Below are 25026 nucleotides of genomic sequence, written 5' to 3' on the forward strand. Positions count from 1 at the left end.
TGAGGACCGAGGGCGGGGGCGGCTGTTCTCGCGAGAGCGCGGCCTCCTCCTCTCGGCGGCGGAGGCGGTGGGGCGGCCATCTTTGTCCCCGCCTTGGCGCTGAGGGGGCAAGAGGAAGGCGGCCGGGGGCGGCCGGGGGCGGCCGGGCTCGGTAGGCGCCGCCGCCGGGAGGGTCTCGTTTCCCTTCCCTTCCCCTCGGACGGGCTCCTTACCTCCACCCACCCTCCCTTCCCGCCGTCCTCGCGGGCTGTTTCCCGGTGCGTCAGGACCGGCTCTGCCTCCTCCCTCCAAGATGGCGGACTGGGCTTGGGCCCAGGAGGCCTCCAGGGCTTTGGGTCTTAGCGCTGGGGAAAGCCCGCCCCTCCGCCGCCTCATAATAATAATGTTGGTATTTGTTAAGTGCTTACCCTGTGCAGAGCACTGTTCTAAGCGCTGGGGGAGATGCAGGGTCATCAGGTGGTCCCACGTGGAGCTCCCAGTCTTCATCCCCATTTGACAGATGAGGTCACTGAGGCCCAGAGAAGTGAAGTGACTTGCCCACAGTCACACAGCTGACAAGTGGCAGAGCTGGGATAATAATGTTGGCATTAAGCGCTTACTATGTGCAGAGCACTGTTCTAAGCGCTGGGGTAGATGCAGGGTCATCAGGTGGTCCCCTGTGAGGCTCCCAGTTCATCCCCATTTTACAGTTGAGGTCACTGAGGCCCAGAGAAATGAAGTGACTTGCCTAAGGTGTCACAGCTGACAAGTGGCAGAGCTGGGATTCGAACCCGTGACCTCTGACTCCCAAGCTCGGGCTCTTTCCACTCAGCCATGCTGCTTCTCAGTGTTGGTATTTGTTAAGCGCTTACTCTGTGCAGAGCACTGTTCTAAGCACTGGAGGGATACAAGGTGATCAGGTTGTCCCACGTGGGGCTCACAGTCTTCATCCCCATTTTACAGATGAGGGAACTGAGGCACAGAGAAGTGAAGTGACTGGCCCATGGTCACACAGCTGACAAGTGGCAGAGCTGGGATAATAATAATATAGGTATTTAAGCACTTACTGTGTGCAGAGCACTGTTCTAAGCGCTGGGGGTGATACAGGGTCATCGGGTTGTCCCCCGTGAGGCTCACAGTCTTAATCCCCATTTTACAGATGAGGTCACTGAGGCACAGAGAAGTGAAGTGACTTGCCCAAGGTCACACAGCTGACAAGCTGCGGGGCTGGGATTAGAGCCCATGACCTCTGACTCTTAAACCTGTGCCCTTTCCACTGAGTCACGCTGCTTTATCTACCCCTGCACTTAAAACAATGCTTGGCACATAGTGCTTAACAAATACCACCATTATTATTGTTTGTTAAACACATACTGTGTGCCAGGCACTGTACTAAGGATTGGAGTAGATGCAAGCAAATCAGGTTGACAATCTTCATCCCCATTTTACAGATGAAGGAACAGCGGCCCAGAGAAGTGATGACTTGCCCAAGGCCACACCGCAGACAAGTGGCAAAATGAGATTAAAACCCATGACCACCTGACGCCAAGGCTCAGTCCACTGGACATGGGAGACTCTCATGCTTATTTTTTTAAGCACTTACTATGTGCCACGCACTGTACTAAGCGCTGCGGTGGATCCAACTCATTCAGGTTGGACGCAGGCCTTGCCCCAACTGGGGCATACAGTCTTAATCCCTATTTTACAGAAGAGGTAACTGAGACACAGAGAAGTGAAGTGGCTCTCCCAAGGCCACACAGCCAACGAGGCGAAGCTGGGATTAGAACCCATGACCATCTGACTCCCAAGCCCAGGCTTTATCCACTGTGATGTGGCTTCCCCCACTAAACCATGCTGCTTCCCAGAAAACACCTCATTTGTGTAAAAATATAACTCGATAATAATTAGGGTATTAAGTATTTTCTATGTGCAAGGCATTACAGCGTCCCTGTCACATAAGGGGCGTAGCATCTAAGAGGAAGAACAGAGAAATCAAATGACTTGCCCAAGGCCGCCCAGACAAGAAGCAGAACTGGGATTAGAACTGACTCCCAATTACTATTGTGTATTGTGTCTGTTGTGTGCAAAACTAAGCATTTGAGTGAGTTGGTAGAAAAAGAAATTATGCTCCCTGCCACCAAGGAACTGGGAATCTAATGGGGGAGACGGTCCCTGAATAAATTACAGATAGGAAGGAGAAGAGGCAAGAAAGATGGTTAAGTGGAAGAGCAGGGGCTTAAAATATAGAGTAGGTAAAATTTAATGGGCAGTAGTTCTTTGAGGGTTTGTGAGTAGATAGGCAAGGTGGTAGTCGAGAGGCTATGTCTTGAGGAGAAGAAAAAATCAAGGAAGGGGGCTTTGAAGAGGTGGAATACATAGGGGATTTCGTGATTGGGAGCCCTATGGTCTGGTGGATTTGAGTCGCAGGGAGAAGAGTTCAAATAAGGGCAAGGGTGCGATTAGAAGTGCCAGGGGAGGGAATGAGCCTCGTAGGTGGGATAGTTTGGAAGGCGTGGCAAATGCAATCTGTGTTGCAGTGAGAGACTTGGATAAGGATGAGGTGGAGGGCTGATAAAGTGCTGAAAAGCCAAAGGTCAGGGCTTTCTGTCTGATGAGGGGAGGAATAGGTAGTGAAGTCTGTTGAGGTGTGGGCAGATGTGTGTAAAATGACTTTAAGAAAAAAATTCTGGCCATAGAGTTGTGTAGGGGATTAGAGAAGGGAGACAAGGAGGCTGATAAACTGGGCTAGCTAGAATGGGATGGAGGCTTGGACCAGAGTGGTGGCTGGATAGAGAAGAGCTGGAGCATGGAGATTAGAGATTGCCATATTTATTCTTTTGAAGCCCTGTCAATAGCACCTGGTGACATTTAGAGAACTCTTGCAAATGCAGTTTGGAACACTGAAAAAAGTCACAAGCTTACAATTTACCCTTGTCGTCTTAAGTGAAAACACCCTTCCTCCCAGTGAGTGTCCCATGTTACCAATATGAAATGTGAATTGGAGTTAGAAATGGTTTTCAATTCGAGATCTTTATTAGAAGGGATTTATTTCTAAGAATGCTCACGCAACTTTAAAATGCAAGTTGGAAATATTTTTGCCTTCAGAATATCAGAGAGGAGTGAGTTTCCTGCCTTGTGTGACCTGCAGCCAAAGTCCTCCTTATTGGTTGAGGGATACTAATCCCAGCAATTTGCCTGACCGTAGAGATGACTCCTGCTGACACACTGTAAGTTCTCAATCTACTTGCATGCCAATTGTTTACTTTTCAAGCTTTTCATCTTGTTTTTAGAATAGAAAGGAACCCCTGGAAAGCAGTGACTGCTATTATATTTTCCTCTCCCAAATGCTCAGTATAATGCTCTGCACACAGTAAGCGCTCAATGCCAAGTGCCTTTGTATTGAAGTTTGAGCTTTAATTCACCAGAAAACATATCTGCTCAACTGACAAAGGATGCAACTGGATCTTATCAATGCAGCCTATAGTAGTTCTGTGTCTGTGTGGGTTATGGTTAACTTCGTGAATAGCCCACAGTTTCTGTCTTGCCCACTGTGGATGGGGAACGTGTCTGCCGACCTTGTATTGTGCTCTCCCAAGTGCTTAGTACAGTACTCTGCACATAGCTTTTAATTAATAGATACCATAGATACTGATATTGGTTTAGGGAAATTCTTAGAGGTGAAAGTAACCTCAAAGTTGAGCCTTTTTGTTATTGTATTTTTTAACTGCTTACTATGTGCCAAGCACGGTACTAAATAATAATAATGTTGGTATTTGTTAAGTGCTTACTATGTGCAGAGCACTGTTCTAAGCACTGGGGAAGATATAGGGTGATCAGGTTGACCCCCGTGAGGCTCACAGTCTTCATCCCCATTTTACAGATGAGGTAACTGAGGCACAGAGAAATGAAGTGACTTGCCTGCCCTTAGCCATACAGCTGACAAGTGGCAGATCCGGGATTCGAACCCATGACCTCTGACTCCCAAGCGCGGGCTCTTTCCACCGAAATGCCAGGGTAGAATCAAGATAATCAGGTCCCACATGGTGCTCACAGTCTAAATAAGAGGGAGAACAGGTATTGTATCCTTGTTTTACAGATGAGGGAACTTAGGCACAGAGAAGTTAAGCTACTTGCCCAGGGTCACACAGCAGGTACATGGTGGGGCCAGAATTAGAACCCAAGTTCTATGACTCCCAGGCCTGTGCTCTTTTGAGTAGGCCGCGTTGCTTCTCATGGCAGCTCCCTATTTAATTGTAAATCATTCCATCAATAAATGAAATGTATTTAATACTATCAGTTTGCAGGATACTGTTCTAAGTGCTTGGGGAGAATACAGTACAATTGGTAGACATGTTCTCTGCCCACAGCGAGTTTACAGTCTAGAGTTTGTAAAGCATATGTTGATTCAGCTACTTTTTTATGGTATTTGTTAAGTGCTTACTATTTGCTAGGCACTGTACTAAGCGCTGGGGTAGATACAAACTAACTGGGTTGGACGCAGTCCCTGTCCCTCATGGGGTGCCCCGTCTTAATCTCATTTTATAGATGAGGTAACTGAGGCCCAGAGAAGTCAAGTGACTTGCACAAGGTCACACAGCAGACAAGTGGTGCAGCTGGGATTAGAACTCAGGTCCTTCTGACTCCCAGGCCTGTGTTGTATCCACTAGGCCACTCTGCTTCCCTCCTGCCACTTACAAAAAGCAACCTCCTTGAATAATTCTGATCCAGCACATCAAAGCATCACTTTGCAGAGATTTTGCTCATGTGAGTGCTAAAATGAGTATTTATTTGAACCATTTCTCCAACCTAGGAATTCCATTGCTGCCCAAAAAGGAACACTGCAAAATTCACTTCAGTCTAACCCTATTGAAGGTATTGAGGCAGTTTTCACACTTGCCCATCCTAGCAAGTAGTAGTGAAGAATTGTCGGATAATTGTTCTAAAAGTTTAGATCTGCCAAGTTTCTATTACATGATGTGTCCTTTTTCTTGTCAATGCAGAGATGATGAAAATACCTTTAAAATCTTAGTCGCAACAGATATTCACCTTGGGTATATGGAAAAGGATGCAGTCCGAGGAAACGATACATTCGCCACGTTGGATGAAATTCTGAAATTAGCTCAAGAAAATGAAGTAAGCTTTCAGATTTACTCTTCGTGTACTCCTCGGGGCTTCTGTGAGGATCAGTGGAACCATGGGGTTTTAAGAAGAAAGCACCCTAAACCCAACCAATTAGTCGCCTCCTGCCCGCTTTTGGAATTCCCAAGCAGCTCACAGTGGTTCTGGATTCATCCCTGGAAGACAGCAGTTTCAGCCATTCAATCAGTTGTATTTATTGAGCTTTAATAAGTGCTGTAATAAGCGCTTGGAAAAGTTCATTGTGACAGAGATGGGAGACACATTCCCTACCCACAACAGGCTAGAGTCTTTCACCGGAAGATTCATCCCAGGTGTCAGTGACCCCAATGTTGGCCATTTGCATCTTTCCACGCTCCTTTGGGAGGAATCTTGGGGAGTGGATAGATAGTGGAGCTATCGGTGCAAGTTTGGCTCAGTATTATCATGTTTGGGCGAAAGGCTACTTTTCTCTCCTCCACTGAGGCTTTCTCAGAGATCATTACCCACAGTCTCACCCGGCTCATTTACATGGATATAGAAGGAAAGCCACAAAGATAATTGTGTATTTTTGATGCCTAGATTTTATTCCAAGAACCTTTTATAATTCCTATTTAAGTGTTCCAATTTCAAAGCGTTTTGCAAGTGATTATGAGCAGACAGTTCACTTTGCAGTTTTTAAAAGCAGGTGAGGCATTCAGAGTTGTGGGGTGTCAGATATTTGGAGATCGTATTCTAATATTAAAAATACCTTTGGAAATTTTCATTGAATACCCTTGCAGGGTTCTTAGGAATGGTTAGAATATAAAGTAGTTTGGAAATTAATGGAGGTGCTAGAAACAGAAAAATGAGTTTGGAGTTGTTAGAAATCGTAATTTTTCATCTTTAAAAAGAAATATCTGCCATACCCTTGCAAGATATTTGGAAGGTGGAGTTTTAAAAGCCAAATATAAACTCCGATTTTGGCTTCTCCGGCTACTGATCTGGAAATAATGTCTTTAGATAAATTGTAACATGATTAGGTGAAATTAACCACCTTCCCTGTGAGATTCCTAGGCTTTATTCTTCTCCTTACTATTATCCTGCTAGGACTATGAGCAACTTAGATCTAAGAAATTCTACATTTTTCCGAAATTCTTGACTGCAGATAAACATTTTATCCAGTTAATAAATATTGTGAGGCATCACAAAATAGTCTAACTAATCAAATTATTTGTTGTGTAGGTGGATTTTATTTTATTAGGAGGCGACCTTTTTCATGAAAACAAACCTTCAAGAAAGTCGTTACACACCTGCCTTGAACTTTTAAGAAAATACTGCATGGGCGACCGTCCTATTCAATTTGAAATTGTCAGTGACCAGTCGGTCAACTTTGGTTTTAGTAAGTAAGTGTATTTTAAAAGATGATTGAACTTAATAAGTAGTGAAATCATATATGGTATCTTTTCTGAATTCTGGTGTTTATAGCTAATGCAGCTCATTCGCTCCAACTGTTAGATATTTGGAAAATTTAGAAGGCAGATTCCATTATCTAGAAGTTTTGGGCAGAATACTGCCACTTTCTTGATGCTGTGGATAACTTGTTAGGATTTTGATTCTGTGCTCTGAGCGTATTTGGACTTCTGTTTATGAGCAAGAAAATAGTGGGGTTGCCCTTTAATGCAAGTAAATCATTCTTTATAAAAGATACTCGTCCATTATTCATGTTACACAATACCCATATTTATATAGACATAGACTCCTAGGTTTCCTACGCCATCCATGTTGTTTAGTCAGATTGTAATTGGTAAGATCAAAAGCTTCTGGGAAAGAAGATTAGGGATTGCATAGCCAATCTTCCCCTCCCTAGATGCAAAAGTCCTCTCCTTCGGCACTGCCTTCTAAACTTCCCTGTGTCACCACTGCTCTCACACCGCCTCCCCCTACTCCTGGATCACCCCGACAGCTCACTTCCGTTCCTGCACTCATATGGATGAGTGTCGTCGGTGAAAATCCAGAATCCAGCTCCAATCTCTGCCACTTCAGAATTTCCCTGTTTGGGTAGAGCTCCGTTCTTACATACATTCACTAGTTCTACCCTACCCCTCATCGATTTCCACACCCAAAGTCCCTAGCTACGACTCCAGGTCTTTGATTCCTTCCTGAAGCCTCAGTGCCCTCAGGTGTTTTTTTTCCCTCCCACTAGAACCAAGATGACCTCTCAGAACTACTTTGTTGTCCATTTGGAGGCCAAGTATGAACCTCTCCAGGATCACTCTCACCTCCTCAGTGCTCTTTTGTTCCCATTTCTGTAGTCTTTTCTTCAGTCATCATTGGTTTTTATTGATTGCTTAGTATGTGCAGAGCATTGTATTAAGCGCTTGGGAGAATTCAGTACAACAGAGTTAGCAGACACATTTCCTGCCCACACTTGCAGCATTCTTGAAGAGATCTCTTGCCTGTCTTAAAATCTAACCTTTTTTCTTATGTTGATGACTTCATAGTCTCTCATCTAATAAAAGCCCTTTATCCTTTCCTCCTCTCCTTTACTGTATGTTTAACCCCTCATGGCCCTCAGGCTCCTTCTCCTCTATTTTAAACACGATTGCACACTCCAGCAGGCCCACCAGCGAAAATAAATTATGAAAAAGACCTTGTTAGGCAAGGATGCAAATTTTCCAAGTCTTCCTAGCAAATCAGTCAGTCATATTTATTGAGCCCTTATTGTGTAACAGGCACTATACTAAGCACTTTGGAGAGTACACTGTGACGGAGTTGCTAGGCAAGTTCCCTACCCATAGTGAGCTTACATAATCAAAATGACTATGCATCTAATGGCTTTGACTGTTATTAGCCTTCAGAAACATAGTAAATTGAAGCATTCTCAGTTTATATTCAAAGTATAATTGGTTGCCAGTCTGGTTTTCTTCAGGAGCGTGGTGGGTTTGTGGGCCTAGTGTGATTTGTCTGGCAGTACAGTATATGTGTAATTTGTTTCAAACCTACGTATTCTTTGGTGAAATGCCATTTTTCTGTAGGGAAAAACAATTATGGTATTCATACACAATTAGTTTTAATCAAAACTCTCCTTCCACTCAGGTTTCCTTGGGTGAACTACCAGGATGGCAATCTCAACATCTCTATTCCGGTTTTTAGTGTTCACGGCAATCATGATGATCCCACAGGGGTAATTACCAAAACCCTACCGTTTGAGAAAGTTTCAAAAATGACACCCAACTTTGAATCAAGTGGGCATATATATGCCTCATTATCATCTTGCTCCATATCAAAAAACATGCTGCCTCTTTAATGATACGTAACTAGAATAATAACAACTGGCCTTAGAAGCCACATCTGTTGCTGGAATCACTTCATAATGCCGATGCTAAGGGCGGGAGGCCAGCAGAGCCTCCTCTGAGGAAAAAGTGATGGTTCCATTTATAATTTCAAATTCAAATTAGCATCCCAAGAGTCCTGTTTGATGTGGAAGTAAAGATTAGGGCTTATATCTCAGGCTTTAGCTTTGAAGTCATCTGATTTGTTTTAATTCCAAAACAGTGGAATCTCTTCAAGGAGAGCTTTAAAAACCTAATCAGGCTGATTCTTTTTACAAGAGTAGTTTCTCATTTTTTATGGTGGGCTTTATGTTATAAAGGCCAGCGGGCACTCCTACTGCTTTGTATGCAGCTTTAAACCCTTCCTTTGGCATCACAGTTCTGAAATTCTTTGAGCAGAAGGCTAGTGAAAGTGAGGAAGATGGAAAGCAGTGCCAACTGCTGCAATTAGCAAGTGCACAGTAAAAGGATCATCTTTTTTAGTTTGTAGGGTGCATAAAGGGCTGCTGGTCTCAAGTTGGCCTTTTCAGCCATGTTTGCACCCACAGACCATTGATTCATTCAATAGTATTTATTGAGCGCTTACTATGTGCAGAGCACTGTACTAAGCGCTTGGAATGAACAAGTCGGCAACAGATAAATGATAGATGACCAGCAGTTCTGTCATCTCCAGACACGGAGGACACACACACAGCCTGTAGCATGTTTATCTGAAGGAAAAGTAGGCTCACTTTCCTTCAGATCGAAATAATTGATTACATTTTTGATAGCTTCAGTTTAGCCAGACAAGGTACCGTTTAGATGTGCTTTATCCCACAGTTGAGAAGATTTCAGTACTCCCAATATTTTGGATGAAAAATTAGAGCTTTAGGGGTCAAACCTTTTAGCAGCAAATTAACTTTTTATTCTTTGATATTTTGTTCAGGCCGACGCACTCTGCGCTTTGGACATTTTGAGTTGTGCAGGACTGGTGAATCACTTTGGACGGTCAATGTCTGTGGAGAAGATAGATATCAGTCCCGTTTTGCTTCACAAAGGCCGCACAAAAATTGCTCTCTATGGGTTAGGTGAGATGCTTTTCTTTCACTTCAGCATTTTCTGCTTCCCTTTTTATATCCCTGTGTAGTTGGTAAAACTTGTAAATTAAAATATAATTGTTAAATGGTTGCTTTCAAAGTGTGTATGTGGAAGTAAAGGGAGCGAAGAAGAAGATAAATACAAGCTAACCTTTAATGCAAGGTAAAAAAAAATGATTTAGTGAAGCAGTTTAGTCCATCAAAGAGATGTAGTTGCACAAAAAGATGACTTCTAAGGGATGCCGGCAGAGTGATCTTGCAAACCATTAAGACATATTTATCTTGCTTTCATCTTGACCATCATCATTTTTAACATTCAGTGAATGCCCTTTGAGTGCAATTCCCTTTTCTGGGCTTTCAGTCGGTACAAAGAAAGGGAAAGAAAGGCTGAGTGAAAAGTCTTCCTGCCCAAAAATGCACTTGGACTTTTTTCAGTTAGTACTTTATAGATCTAAAATATATTTGAGAACAGAAATTACTATTTGTCATTTTATTTGCCACATCTCTTCCAGTGAAAATTTTAACTTAATTCATGTTTAGATTACCTCCCTGTATTTTGTTAGTGGTATATATTGTTTTCATCACATGAGCAGTTTATTTTAATACCAAGGAATGGCTATAGAAATTTCTTGATTTACACCCACTTCATATCTTTTCAAAATGAATAGACATTACTGATCTAATTATATGATGACTTTTCCCCAAAGACGTGATCTTTCTGAGAAGTATATTGTGTCGCGATTCAAAGACCCAGTGGCAGAGTTAGAAATCAAATCTCTTCTCTTCATCTCTCTCATCACATCTACATGAGGCATCCTGGATAGTGTAATTAAGAAAGAAAGAAAGAGGCACCTCGGACCACATTTTTCTGCTCACAATTAAGAAACAGTGTATCCTAGTGGATAGAGCATGGGCCTGGGAGTCAGAAGGCCCTGGGTTTTAATTCCCACTCTGCCACTTGTCTGCTGGGTGACTTTGGGCAGTCACTTCACTTCCCTGTGCGTCAGTTTACCTCATCTGTAAAATGGGGATTAAGGCCGTGACTTGACTGTATTCAACCTGATTAGTTTATGTGTACCCCAGATCTTGGTACATTGCAGGGCACATAGCGTTTAAGAAATACCATTTAAAGAAAAAAATTGGTTTCCTGTTTGGGGCTGGTAACTATTCACCACCCCATGACTCAGTTTACGCTGTCCCTAATTAATTGGGCTCAGGAAGATCAAAGGTCAATCAATGAAACATTCAGCTTGTGCCATCTGACTTACTGACGGACTGTCCATCACAGTAATAGTAGTTATCATTATGGTGTTTGTTAAGCACTTACTGTGTGCCAAGCACTGTTCTAAGCACTGACGTACATACAAGATAATCAGGTTGGACACATTCCCTGTCCCACATAGGGCTCACAGTCTTAATCCCCATTTTTCAGATCCGGTAACTGAGGCAAAGAGAAGTGAGTTGCCCAAGGACACACAGCAGACAAGTGGCAGAGCCGGGATTAGAACCCAGGTCCTCTGATCCCCAAACCAGTGCATTTGCCACTAGGCCGTGTCACCTCGGTTAACTGGCAGACCTGTCCCCTGCCGCTGCCTCCTTTCTATGGCTCCCCAGGATATGGGGCCAACTTGATACAGCACATGTGGTCTCAGGACTTTGGTATGTCGCTGTGTCCTGATCAGATAGTGGAGACCTTTTTAATTAAGTGCCTATATTAAGTAAAACAAAAGCAAATTAAACTAGTGCAAAGCCATTAATCAAAACTTGGATGCAAACTGAATGAAATGAGTCATAAATCTGGAACAAATTAATCACACTTTAAAGTCCACTTTCTATGCAGTGCTGTCACGTTGCTAATTTACTTGATTTCCTGCCCCCCACAGGAAAATTTCAGCGGTGTTACTTAGTAATAAAATATTTAAAATATCGTGCACATTTCAGGTTCCATTCCAGATGAAAGACTCTATCGTATGTTTGTCAATAAGCAAGTTACAATGTTGAGACCAAAGGAAGATGAAAACAGTTGGTTTAATTTGTTCGTGATTCATCAGAACAGGTAAAAGAATTGACTGGATTGTGTTCTCATAAGCCTGGGACCACGAATCTCCTTCCACTCCCTTCTGGGTCATCCTAGCATTTGGATTTGTACCCTTTATTCACCCCAACCTCAACCCCCCAACACTTATGAAATATGTGTATTGTCTGTCTCCTCCCCTAGACTGTAAGATCCTAGTGGGCAGGGACTGTGGTGGCCAACTCTGTTACATTGCACTCCCTCAACCACTTAATTCAGTGCTCTGCACACAGCAAGTGCTCAATAAATATAATTGGCGAATAATTACCCATCTATCCTCCTATTCACCATTGTTTATTTCCCAACTTTCTATCCATCGTCGAAGCTTCAAGATCTCAGATCAGAACTAAGATGGGCCTTCTGCCTTGCCTCTCCAGTAGGCCTCTTTCGCAATGCCCCTCGAGCTGAGTGGAACCGAAATACCATGGCCACACATAATAAGGCAGAATTTCTAGCTTAATGTCAAGTGCTGGAGGAAGGCATTGAACGGGCGTCTCTTATTCCAGAGAGAATCTCCTTCAATTCTGAGCATTTTGCCTTGGTAAATGTCTTTTACCTTTGGGGCAGGAGTAAGCATGGAGCCACCAACTACATTCCCGAACAGTTTTTGGATGACTTCATTGATCTTGTCATCTGGGGACACGAACATGAATGTAAAATAGCCCCCACCAAAAACGAGCAGCAGCTCTTCTACGTATCTCAGCCGGGAAGCTCAGTGGTTACCTCTCTGTCCCCAGGAGAGGCTGTAAAGAAGTAAGTGGCTTTTTTTTTTCCACAAGTGTTATCAATTCCTTTCTTTAAATCTTTTTTCGGTTAGCTTACAGTCTTTTTAGCTCCTTGATCGTTTCTAGACAGAAGGCCCTAGGGATGATTTTGCCAGCAGTTTTCCATTGCGGTCCACTAAAAGAACTGTCAGAATCCCCAGTGGTATCGTACACACCTACAACTCTGCTTGGCAGTGCAAGTCAAAGCCACCTGCTGAATGTCCTGAACACATATTAGACTACATTTCAGGGCTGACGGGATCACGGTGCTGTATACAAACCAGACTCCGTACTTCTTTTTGCTGCTTATAATCTGAAATAAAATCAATTCCCATGCTGATCTTGGCTAACATCCTGGATCATATTCCTGGCTCCAACACTCTTGCAAACTTTTGACCCTTATGCCCTATAAATGTCACTAAATGACCTGAAGTTATTCTGATAAAAATATTTTGCTCAGTGTTCTGCTGTTTGAATGACCAGGAAGCTGTAATCAGACAACTTATATTTTTGCAGAAAAGCATCTTTCCAAACCTTTTTATCCCTGTGAAATGAATAGTGTCTTAAAATTGTATCTTCAGAAGAATTACTTTTTATGGTGGCCACTAACCTGGTAAAACCCCTGGATATAATGTTAAAGTGTAAAAGCCTTGGAAGTGGGCATTTTTCTCTGAAGACTTATATGTATTCTTTTGTGCGTGTCATTTTAGGCATGTTGGTTTGTTGCGTATTAAAGGGAAAAAAATGAACATGCAGAAAATCCCGCTCCAGACCGTACGCCAATTCTTCATGGACGACGTTGTTCTTGCTAATCATCCAGACATCTTTAATCCAGATAATCCTAAAGTATCACAAGCAATACAAAACTTCTGTTTGGAGAAGGTAATTCATTTATATGAATTTATTGATTTGTCTTCTGTCTCTCTCATTCAGAACTTCTGGGTGGAGAAAGTAGTTGATCTACATTAATTTGTTAAATTTATCTACTGTCTCTCTCCCGCTAGAATATAAAACTACTCATTGGCGAGGATTGCATTTTTTTCTTATTTTGTGTGTTCCTCTAACACCTAATGTGGTACCCTGCACCCAATAGATGCTCAATAAATGCAGTTCATCTTCTGTTGCAAGGAGGTGAAGGGAATCTGTTTATTCTCGATAACATTGGATATCTGGAGACTTCTGTTGCTAGCGTTTTTTAAATGGTATTTGTTAAGCACTAACTATGTGCCAGGCACTCTACTTACCTCTGGGGAAGTCACAAGCTAATCAGGTTGGAAACAGTCTGTGTTACTCTCCATTTTACAGATGAAATAAGTGAGGCACAGAGCAGTTAAGTGGACTTGCCCAAGGTCACACATAGATGCCAGAGCCAGGATTAGAACCTAAGGCCCTCTTACTCCCAGGCCAGTGCTGCTTTGCCAGGAACTGGCCGCTTTGTCCTTCCCTTTCTGTCTGTAAACAATGAGAGTGCTTCTGTTGTTTCTCAATCAGTCAGTCCTATTTATTGCGTGCTTACTACATGTAGAGCACTGTAATAAGTGTACAGTGCAACAGAATTAGCAGGCACATTCCCTGCCCATAATAACCTTAGAGTCTAGAAGAATGTACAGTGGTCCAAAACCTTATCCGGTAAGAAAATCCGGATTCAGATGTGGAAAAATAATGAAAGTAATGTCTGTCTTTGCACATTCCAACGTAGGAATTTAAGAAGTGCCATATAAAGTCAGATCAGTGACCCATCCAGTCTTCCAAAGTGGCATCAATAAATGCTTAGAGGGACGGTACTGTTTGCTTCCTTTTTGGACTTAGATATAAATCCCGATTTAGATACACATTTTACTGTCAGTTAACAGTCGAGAAGATCACTGTGGTGGTGCCAGGGCATAGAGAAGATCTCCTAAAATCCAAATCAAGTAGGCCATTTGTATTTAGAAATGAACAAACAGATGTATGTAGAAGGTGGAGAACAGATGTTTGCCTTCCAGTTTTTAGGAAATCACTGGCTCATTAACTTATTAGCTTGGCTCACACTTTCTGAAGGTTTGAAAGACAAGCCTCGAGTAAATACGTACTTCTGTAGGTATTTGGTATATACACGGTCAATTGGGATGCCTGTAGTTTTAAGCCAAGGGGGATATAGGAGAAATGTCCAACAAATATTATTATTGCTATTATTATTAGTCACTGATGGGCTCTGCTGATACCTTGTAGTCCTGGGACTTTTAGTCTCTGTCCACCCCCTTCAGCCATCCATTGACTCCTCCACTCTGGGGTCTTTTGCAATTCCTCTCTTTCTCATTCTCCTGGGAGAAATTCTGGGTGCACGGGAGGAGGTTTGCCATACCCACAGGAAGGTGCCCATCAGGTAATAATAATTCGCCACATAGGTTACAGCAAATTATGACAAAACCTGTAAGAATGATTGAAATTACTGAAGGAGATTAGTTTGAAGAGGGAAGAGGGTGAAAGGAGGGAGAGCATCTTTTGAAAGGGTGGATTTAGAGGTCAGTGCTTCTTGAAGAGTTTTGTTTGCGGAGGAGAGGGTTGGAGCTAGGTAAAATGAGAAGGAAGGTGGGCCATTTAAGGAAAAGAGATGTAACCAAGTAGTAGCAGTTAAAGCTATAAAAACCTGAAGCTAAACCTGACTTTTTTGTTGGTTAATCCTGCGATCTCTGTTGAGGTTGAAGAAATGCTTGACAAAGCTGAAAGAGAACGTCTTGGAAATCCACAACGACCGGAAAAGCCCCTCATCCGATTACGAGTAAGACGTTTATGTGGATTAGGCATTGACACAGCCCTAGCTGTTTAAGAGAACACATTTGGAAAGCTTTTCCTTGTTTTATTATCATAACAGACTGCTGTTTCCTTATGAAAACAAACTTTTACATGTAAGGTTTTTGTAATTCAGCCCTGGCTTTAAGGATCTGTTGGTAATTTCTGGAATCATCACTTATATTGGCTCTTCTCATTTATTAGCCGATGATGCACTCCCTTTGGCATCCACCAGGAAAGAGAAAAATAGTCTGTGGAATGAATAGGAAGATGTTTTTTCTTTTCTTTTACTCTCTACCAGACACTCTCATGCTTTTCACTCTCCTCTTTTCTCATTAATTCTCCTTAAGCATCCCCTGCACAAAGCCTTACCCAACCCTAAGCTTATTTCTGGTATTTAAATGTATAGCATTTAGAGCTGACAAGCAGGCAGATTGAAAGGTGAATAGAAACACAGGCAGGCAGGTCTACCTACTTAATAACCTCACTAATACAAAAACATCCTTTTTTGCATTCACTAAAATGGGTCAGGAGGAAAAGCGTGAAAGGAGTTACAGTGACTGCTGAGAGAGAAAGAAGATGCAGAGTGAACCTAGGTTGCTGTGTATCAGAAATTTGCTTTTAAACTCTCTTACACTGGCTCGGGAAGGATCATGGTAATGCCTATAAGAAAGTTACAAGAGGCTGGCACACAGAAAAGAACATAGCAGGATCTTACAGTTTAGAGAAGTATTTTTTATCTGGTTTCATCTCAGAGGTGGATAAATGTGGTATTTGAGTTTGGAAAATACTGATGCCCTGCCTCACAAAGTGAGGAGTCTGTGAGGGCGTGGCCACTAATTGAATGTAATGTTTTGAAACCGGGCTGTTCAAATCTAGCTGGCTTAATTTCCTAAATGGATCTGCTCTCCCATTTTTCTCTCTCCCTCCCAATCTAAAAACACCTTTCCTAGTCTTAGCATAAATCGTGGTTTTGGTCCCAGTAGAGATTTTTAGTTTGGTCTGGTGCTTTGCATTTTCTTTAAATAAGTTTAAACTAGCCCCCTCCCCCCCAACCCATAGTTAATTCAGATAATAATTATGGTACTTGTTAAGCACTTAGTGCCAAGCGTTGTTCTAAGCGCCTAGCTTGAAACAAGTTAATCAGAATGGATGTTAACTGTTGTCAGCTTTCCCCTTTATTTTCATGGAAATTTTGTCTACCCAGCCATCGTTGCATTGTATTAACTTCCTAGTGTTAGTGTTGATTCTGACTATTGATTAACACCTGGTGCAGGGACTTTAAATGCTTCCTACTTCCTTTTTATAATCCGTAAAATGGAAATGGCAGTAAATCATCCTTCAGGTTGATTGCAAAAATTAACTTTCAAATGAAATGAAAGTCCTGAGAACTATGTTGGTCCTATTTTTAAAGGCAGGAAGCTAACGGGCATTGTAACACATTCTGCATTTACAGGTTGACTATAGTGGAGGTTTCGAACCTTTCAGTGTTCTTCGCTTCAGTCAGAAGTTTGTAGACCGGATAGCTAATCCAAAAGATATTATACATTTTTTCAGACATAGAGAACAGAAGGAAAAAACAGGTAAGCCATTTTTTTTTTTTGGTCAATTAAAAAATACATACATGGTTCTTGTAAAAGTCAGTTAATGGTGTAAGTAGAAAAAATAGCAAGATTGTGGGCATTTTCGTACTCTGATATTGCAGGGAAATGAGACGCTAAGGTAGGGTCGTAAGTTTCCAAAGTAACATTTATCTGAGTATTGCGTATCATTGAAATCACTAAAGAAAGGGGAAGCATCTGTCTTGTCCATCTGCTGATACTTTTTGCAACAAAGCAGTGCTGATGCATTTTAGGAATATGATTTTTGAAGCAGATATTCATGAGATACTAGAAGGAAGAGTTTAGAAATCAAAAATATAAATATTAAGCCATTGTTCTACAGTATTCACTAATTTTAAAGTTATGAAGTAATTTTTCTGTGAATAGTTCAGTCTCTAAAGATTGGAGATTTCTTACCCTTTCATACTGCTATTCATATTGCTAGGAATTCCTCTCCAGTTGAATTTAATGAATGCTAGCAATAAATTTTTGATAAAAATGAATGGCTTTCTAAATTCTGCCTCCTAAGAAGTCTAGCTTTCCTTTAGATAATTTTCTTAGCACGTTATAGAAGAAGCAACTTCTATAATGAGAATTTACCGTCTACACTCTGAATTGTGAGTAGTCAATTGAATTGTAAGTAGTCGATTAGCTTTGTACAATACCTGCCCCTAACTGGGAATCCCATTTGGTCAACTTAAAATTGGCAATCCTAATTAATAGCTGCTATTCACTAGTCTAACTGGTGAAGCCAGCGGAAAGATAAGGAGACAGCTAATGGAGAGCCATGTAGCCAATGGTAAGGGGTTTCTAATTGATGTAAAGGGAAATGGAGGAGGTTTCTGAGGAGCGGAGATAAAGTGTTCCAAATGGCTCTGTAGGGGGATAATCCAGACAGCAGGTGTAAGATACCAAAGAGGAGAAAAGCTGGAGTCAGGGAGACAGTCAAGAGGCTGATTAATAGTCCAGTGGGGAGGCGATGAAGATTTGAAGCAGGATGGATAGAGAAGAAGGGGTGAATCTGAGAAATATTGTGTTTTTATCTCCACACAACCATTAGCATATATGATTAAACCATGAGCTCAGGACAGTGTGGTAATGAAATTGAACAGTTTAATGAGCTGACAGTTTGATGGGCGGTTTTTCTAGACGAGGACATTAATTTTGGCAAATTCATCAGAAAACCTGCTTCGGAAGGAATGACTTTAAGAGTCGAAGACCTTGTGAAACAGTATTTTCAGACCGCAGAAAAGGTAATTTCTTACGTGTTATGTCTTCTTAAAAATGTGAAGCTACTCTCCTGAAAATTAGTTCCTTTCTGAAAAACTCTAATTTTATTGTTTGTGGATTCATCAAATTAATTTTCACACTGTCCCTTTGGGCCAAGTGTGGGTTCCTGTTCATGTTTTAATGTAGAAATCGGAAAGGTAAGATATAGGACTTAGTACGGTGTCCTCTGACCCGCCCCGCCGGGCCCGTGTTCTTTCCACTAGGCCATACTCCTTTAGCTGTTTAACTCAAGAGTCTGATGTATTTTTTTTTTCAATGGGCATTGTTTATCCCTGCCTCTGCAGTAGTCTCATGTTCTTACAGAATGTGCAACTTTCGCTCCTGACGGAAAGAGGAATGGGAGAGGCAGTACAAGAATTTGTGGACAAAGAAGAGAAGGATGCCATAGAGGAGCTGGTGAAGTATCAGTTGGAAAAAACTCAGCGGTTTCTTAAGGAACGTCACATCGATGCGGTAGAAGACAAAATCGACGAAGAGGTAAGTGTCGAGTGGTCTCAGACGGGGCACGCCAAATCCACGGTCTGTATGCGGCCTGCTTGACAGATTCTGGGGGGCTCGAGGGTAAGGGATAGAGCCAGGAAGCAGGAGACGACCACGAAGGGACACCCATCTCTCCGCCCTCCCCACCCGCCCACTCACCTTCGAAATCTAGTTCCTGCTCAAACTCTGGACCGAGGCGGGGGCTGCTGCCGGTACCCTTATCCTATGCCAGAGACCTGAGAGAACAATGGCCCCCTCAGCCCAGTTGTAAGGGGCTTATACAACCTGCATAGCGGAGGTTGGGATGGGTCAGTCTCCACTTGGTGTTTATTTGAGACAGCCTCTCTTGGGCTCCTTTTTGCTCAGATCTCTGTGAGGAGTATCAACCTCTCCCTCCGACCCGTCGCCCCACGGATCTGAGGTGCCACCGAACGGGACATCTGAGAATGATTGCGGAAATGGCTCTTCTCTTAGCTGCCCTGGCCCTCGCCTTTCCTGGGCTCTCCGCTCAGTGGCATCTCGTCTGTGGAGACGTTCAGTCTCGCCCTCGTTGGCAGAAGCCGCATTTTATCGCCTCATTGTCCAGGCCCGGAAGAAAACTGTGGTTGGGGAGGGGCGAGAAGCCAGCACAGTCCCTGCTGCCCTTGCCTGTGTGCCCAGGAGACCCTGCGTTGGTACCCTCTTGAACGGTAATGAGGGAAAATTGGCCCCGTTTGGCGCAGCTGGGCTCTTCTGTTCTCGATCATTAAATTCTTTCGTCTGGTTTTAGTAACAATGAAGAAGTTCATGTCATTTTGACCTAGTGTTGTATAAGCAGAGGCATAGAAGGAACACTCAGTGCTCCAGGTTTCTGGCCTTTTCTTCTCCCGAACGGAGCGGTTCAATTAGGGGAGGAGGCAACAGAACCTCGGTGTCATTTTGCCGGTTGGTTTCTGATTTCCACCGATTCGCAAAGATGCCGAGTGTTCAGTTTAGCTTGCTTCCTCTTTTCCCACAACTCCATGCTGTTCTGGTTTGTTTGGACAACATGCCTGATTTAGCCTGTTGCAGGCAGTCAGTTTTCTCTCCCTTTCCATTTCTCCTAAGCTGGGGCATTTGAAAAGTCTCCCCCCGTTTTCTTTTCTGTCCCATTTTCCCTTCGAACTGTATTTGGGTTTCAGGCAGGCAAGAGGTCCGATTGAGGTTTCTGGGTAAGCATCTGCGGGCCAAGAGAGGAGTCAGAGAACTGTCACCTAATTTGCAGGCAAAGGCGAGTTAAAAACAAATGGGGGATGGAACGAAAGTAGGAAAGAGAGAAAGGGAGACCAAAGGCTGGGAGTAATTTTTAAAACCGGACAGTTTATTCTCCCAGGGCGAGCTTTTATTTAGACAGTGGTAGAAAAAGACATTTGTATTAACGAATATCAGTGCTAATAATATAATAACGTTTTTTGTAAAGTGCTGTGCCCTGCGGGAGATACAAAATAATCAGCTTGGGCACAGTCCCTTGCCCACCTAAGGCTCACAGTCTTAAATCGGAGGGAGAACACATATTAGGGAGGACTGGAGAATCGGTGTCCTTCTGTGCTGTTATCCCCGAACCCCAAGATTTCTCCATTCTTCCGAGCCCCTGGGAGTTAAAGACCTGCTGTTCAGCATGGTCCCAGAGGAGCTGGATCTATCCTCATTCTTCTCAGATGGCATCAGGTGGGCAGGGTTGAGTGGATTCGGGTCTCACAGTGGGGGCTGGGCGTGCGGATTAGCAGATTGGGAAACACATGGTGAATGTTTTCTCACCTCCTTGACAGCTGACATCAGGGTGGGAGATGGGCATGAGCCATCAGCCAGGGAGAGATTGACAGAATTGATGCTTTAGTTCCGGATGCTGCAAGGTAACACAGAGAATTTAACAGCACTTAGTTCCTTTTAGAATGAAGCCTAGCGTCATTCTACTTATCCCTTTACCTTTCTCTAGTTACAGTTTGTGCACATTGGGCTTTATAGGTACGTCGCTTTAGAGAGACCAGAAGAGAGAATTCTGCTGAAGAGGAGGATGAAGTGCGAGAGGTAATGGGAAAACCCATAAAAATTTTTTTTCAATTCTGTTTAGCATTCAGGAAAAGTACAAGAACTGAGAGTGTATTCTTGCTGACCCACTGTACCTTCACTGAGTTTTGGAGGGGTTAGGTAGATGGCTGACTTATGCAGTTTATCTTCTTTGAAAATATAAGAGCAGGTTGAAATGTTCCCAGGTAGAAAGGGAAAGAGAAATCGTCACTCTCTATAATCACTAAGACTTGTTCTCCAAGAGTGGGTTGTTGAAGACTAACAGTGTTGACATTTAAAGGTGTAGAGAGGATGGGCCAGGCTTTTTGTCTCTCTCAGACGTTGCAGTTAAAAAGGAAGGTAGAAAGTATGCCTAGGCTGAGTCCTTTGTCAGAAGTGAATTTGTCACTGTACAATAAAATAATAGTAATAATTGTGGAATTTATTATGTACTTCCTTTGTGCCAAGCACTGTGCAGTCAGGGTAGATATGCAAATAATCTTCCAAACTCCAAGAGATTATAGTAATGCCTTGTGAAAATGCAGCTTTTCCCGAATGCCAAGTAAGAGATCAGAGAAGCAGCGTGGCTCAGTGCAAAGAGCACGGGCTTTGGAGTCAGAGTTCATGGGTTCAAATCCCGGCTCGGCCACTTGTCTGCTGTGTGACTTTGGGCAAGTCACTTAACTTCTCTGTGCCTCAGTTCCCTCATCTGTAAAATGGGGATTAAGACTGTGAGACCCACGTGGGGCAACCTGATTCCCCTGTGTCTACCCCAGTGCTTAGAACAGTGCTCGGCACATAGTAAGCGCTTAACAAATACCAACATTATTTTTATTATTATTATTAGATCATCACCTGCGTCATCAGTATTTACTGAAAACCTATTTTATACACATTGGGCACTGCGTTTGGTATTCACCCCACTGTCAGCCCCATAGCTGTCCATATCCGTAACTTATTTATATTTATGTCTGTCTCCCCGTCTAGACCGTGAGCTTGTTGAGGGCAGAGAACATGTCTCCCAATTCCGTCGTATTGTTCTCTCCCAATAAATACCATTGACTGAATAATTGATTTGAATAAATGACCCACTTTTTTAACTCCACAACTCTTGACTAAAGAGAGATCCTCTCATGGGAAGCGATTTGATTTAGGTGCTTTGGTCTCCAGTCAGCCGATGAATCGTATTAATTAAGCGCTTACTGTGTGCAGAGCACTGTACTGAGCACTCGGGAGAATGCAGTGCAACTGAGTTGGTAGACATATTCCCTCCCGTCAACGAGCTCACAATCTAGAGGAGGGAAATGGACTGGCTGTTGAGCAGAGTGGCTTCAATTTAATCTGGGCAGGATAATGCCCATGGTGCTAAAAGTGTGTACAGCATGGGTTTGCAGAACATACAAAAGAAGTAAAGGACATGCTCCTTAGGGATTTCGGTCAAATAGAAATAGATTAATATTCCTTCCCCTTTTGAAAAATATTTTCCCTTAATTTCCAATATGAATTAAATATATCTCTAAAATCGTCTGAGCAAGTGGAGATATCTTTGCAGTTTAGATAGGATTATAGTTACATTTTATTTAGCATAACTATTTGCTTTATAGTATTTTCATAACTTTTTATCATCGATAGCTTTTTTAACAAAGTCAGAGTTTAACGGATAAGCTGTAGAACGATATTAAAACTAAAGCTCATTGTTTCACATTCAGACATGCAAAATGGAGTAGGAGACTCGTATCCAATTTAGTCCAGTCAGAAGCATTTTGAGTATAATGACATTGCCTAACTTAGAGTCTAAATGGATTTCTGAAATATTTTTTTTAAATGCGACACTCAGAGTAACTTTAACCGGCCCATAATGCTTCCTTTCAGGCGATGAACAGGGCCAGAGCCCACAGATCTCAATTTGAAGACTCTGCTTCCGTCTTCAGCGCTGACGACCTCATGAGCATCGAGTTAGCAGAACAGATGGCCAACGATTCCGATGACAGCATCTCAGCAATGTCAACCAAAGGGAGAGGCCGAGGAAGAGGCAGCAGAGCAAGAGGCGCTCGGGGGCAGAGCTCAGCCGCCAGAGGAGGGGCTCGAAGAGGAAGAGGTTAGTCCGTCAAGTGACATGTTGCCATGATCACGGATTCTGACCTGTCCCGGCTGCAGTTGAAGGTCTTTGATAAGACGGGTTTTACCCGGCACGGTCCTTAAAGTCGCTCTGTAATAGACCTGTAGCATTTGCATGTTGTTGTGATGAATCATAGCTGTCCACAGATTTGGTTATTAATTGCACCCTGTAAAGAGATGTTTTGAAATTAACTACACGTCATTCCGGAGTAATGTATGTTGGTTTTTTTGGGGGCGGTGAGGGAGGGTGGGTTTGAAACCAAAAGCACTCTGCATCCCACTGAGTGCACTTCTGTGACATTTTCTGTCCCTAGTCGAGCAAAGATGAGCTATTAAAGAAAATGAGCCTCTGAAAGCCAGTAAGGGAGGTGGTGGGGGAGGATCCAGAAGCTTTGAAAAGGAGACAGAGTGATAGAAAGCCCATTTTTTTGTCCTGCAGCAGGCTATGATTACCTTTTCTGGTTCTCCTGATTTTTTTCCATCTCTTCCTTCACTCCCTAAAAAATGCTTTTCAGAATCTTTTATTAATCTGGTCAGTTATTCGGAGAGTTTACGATGTGCGACCGTCTTGTTAAGGAAAGGAAAGTGTGGATACTTGGGACTGTGGGATTGATTTTCCTTTGACTGTCAGTTTAACCCTCCAGACCTTTTTAGTCCTGTAAAAAAATTTGCGGTGAAATTTCGAGAACGTTTGTTGTGCTTTTTGAAAGGCATATCTCATTAGAAAATCTAGAGTTATTTCGATAATATGGTAGGTTATGGACCCGATCTTGCTGATGAAGAGGAAGTCATTGCTCACATCTTTGAACTCCTTGGACCAGGATAATCCATTTTAATCAACTGCCTTTTTGGTGTTCCGATTCCTCTCTCCCCAGCAGGCTCAGAAGGCCACAAGATTCAATAGCCTCTCCAGAGGTTATGTTGTCCATGGCCTTACTTTAGGGACCTGAAGTAACAGTGTGATTAGTCGTCTCTTTCGCTCAAAAAGATTCTTAAGAAAATTCTCCAGTCCTCTTTGGTAATCCTAGCCGGGGTCTAGCAACCCTGACAGTCACGTGGGTTTTACTTAAAAAATCAAAACTCACAAATGATCTCTAAGGCTTTCCCAAAATGGATTTGTGAAAATCCTGCACTTGATCAATCAGTTAGTCAATCAGTGGTATTTATTGAGCACTTACAGTGTGCAGAGCACTGTACTAAGTGCTTGGGTGAGTACGATATGACAGAGTTGGTAGATGTGTTTCCAGCCCACAGTGAACTTACAGTCTAGAGAGCTAGGTTACAAAATCCTGAAATAAGACCACGTTCACTCATTTTGAAATATGTTTACTTAAATTTGATTTTCTGATTAATTGAAACCTTTTCCTTCCAAAAGAAGGTCAAATATTAACGGTGTCCATTATCTTCACAGGAAGCAGTTGTCAAGAGTCACCTAATCGTAGCAGAAGTTCGAAGGCTTCAGTATCTACCCCAACTAAAAATATGTCTATCATGGATGGTAGGTAGAGAGTTCCTTTAATTATGTAAATGATTTACCTAGACCTCATTGTCTGTGTTCAGGGGAGCACTGGAAGCCAATTTTTGAAAGTCTGAAGTTTGGGGATCCAGGATTTTCACAGCCTGAAAGATGTTGTAAAATGTGGTAGTGTGTATGGTGGGGCAAGGTTCACCTAACCCCCCAAATTATTTTAAAAGTGCTGAATTTAAAGGTGGCCTGATGCCTTGAAATGTCTGCAAAGCCCAGTTTTGCCTAGACTCCAGAGAGGTGCCAGCTCTGGGACCCTCATTCCTCCCTTGCACCTCTCCAGTCCCACCCTCTTCCTGCTTCCTCTTTGTTTCTTCCATCCTTCCCAGCAATTTCTTCCCCAACACTTTCAAATATGTATCCCTTTTTCGAAAACTCTCCCTTGATTCCATGGCACCCTCCTCCAGTTCTCACCCCATTTCTTTCCTCCCATTCCTTTCCAAAATCTTTAAACAAGTTGTTTCCACCTGCTGTCTCCACTTCCTCTCTTCCAGTTCTCCCCTTGACCCCCTGAAATCCTCCATAGAAACCGCCGTCTCCAAGGTCACCTATGACCACCTTGTTGCCAAATCCAATAGCCTCTGCTCCAGCCTGTTATTATTGATCGTATTTATTGAGTGCTTACTGTATGCAAAGCACTGTACTAAGGGCTTAATCCTCCTCATTCTTTCTAAGGTCTTCAACACTGTGGACCACCCCCTTCTCCTAAAACAGGATCTAACCCTGACTACATTGACTCTGTTGTCTCTGGGTTCTCCTCCTATCCCTCTGGCCACTCATTCTCTGTCTCTTTCGTGGGCTCCTCCTCTGCCTCCCACCCCGTAACTTTGGTAGTCCCTCAAGGGTCCCCTCAAGTTCTGGGTCTCCTTTTATTCTCCATCTACACCCTTTCC

The 25026-nt window shown here is 42.8% G+C and overlaps 1 protein-coding gene across 1 annotated transcript in view; it reads left to right on the forward strand.

The window, feature by feature from the left end:
• The first annotated feature begins 87 nt into the window (after nt 1-87).
• Nucleotides 88-25026, forward strand: part of MRE11 (MRE11 homolog, double strand break repair nuclease) — a 33007-nt gene continuing 8068 nt past the window's right edge. Inside the window, exons 1-16 of the mRNA XM_001513384.5 lie at nt 88-151; nt 3085-3206; nt 4980-5112; nt 6319-6479; nt 8173-8260; nt 9334-9475; nt 11426-11540; nt 12126-12311; nt 13033-13204; nt 15003-15083; nt 16551-16677; nt 17845-17948; nt 18289-18462; nt 20449-20511; nt 22363-22588; nt 24020-24106. Coding sequence (XP_001513434.2) covers nt 3187-3206; nt 4980-5112; nt 6319-6479; nt 8173-8260; nt 9334-9475; nt 11426-11540; nt 12126-12311; nt 13033-13204; nt 15003-15083; nt 16551-16677; nt 17845-17948; nt 18289-18462; nt 20449-20511; nt 22363-22588; nt 24020-24106 — 1879 coding nt within the window. The 5' untranslated portion in view covers nt 88-151; nt 3085-3186. The remainder of the gene's footprint in view (nt 152-3084; nt 3207-4979; nt 5113-6318; nt 6480-8172; nt 8261-9333; nt 9476-11425; nt 11541-12125; nt 12312-13032; nt 13205-15002; nt 15084-16550; nt 16678-17844; nt 17949-18288; nt 18463-20448; nt 20512-22362; nt 22589-24019; nt 24107-25026) is intronic.

Source organism: Ornithorhynchus anatinus, chromosome 20 (genome assembly GCF_004115215.2).
Source record: "Ornithorhynchus anatinus isolate Pmale09 chromosome 20, mOrnAna1.pri.v4, whole genome shotgun sequence".
In the NCBI taxonomy this organism is placed as follows: domain Eukaryota; kingdom Metazoa; phylum Chordata; class Mammalia; order Monotremata; family Ornithorhynchidae; genus Ornithorhynchus; species Ornithorhynchus anatinus.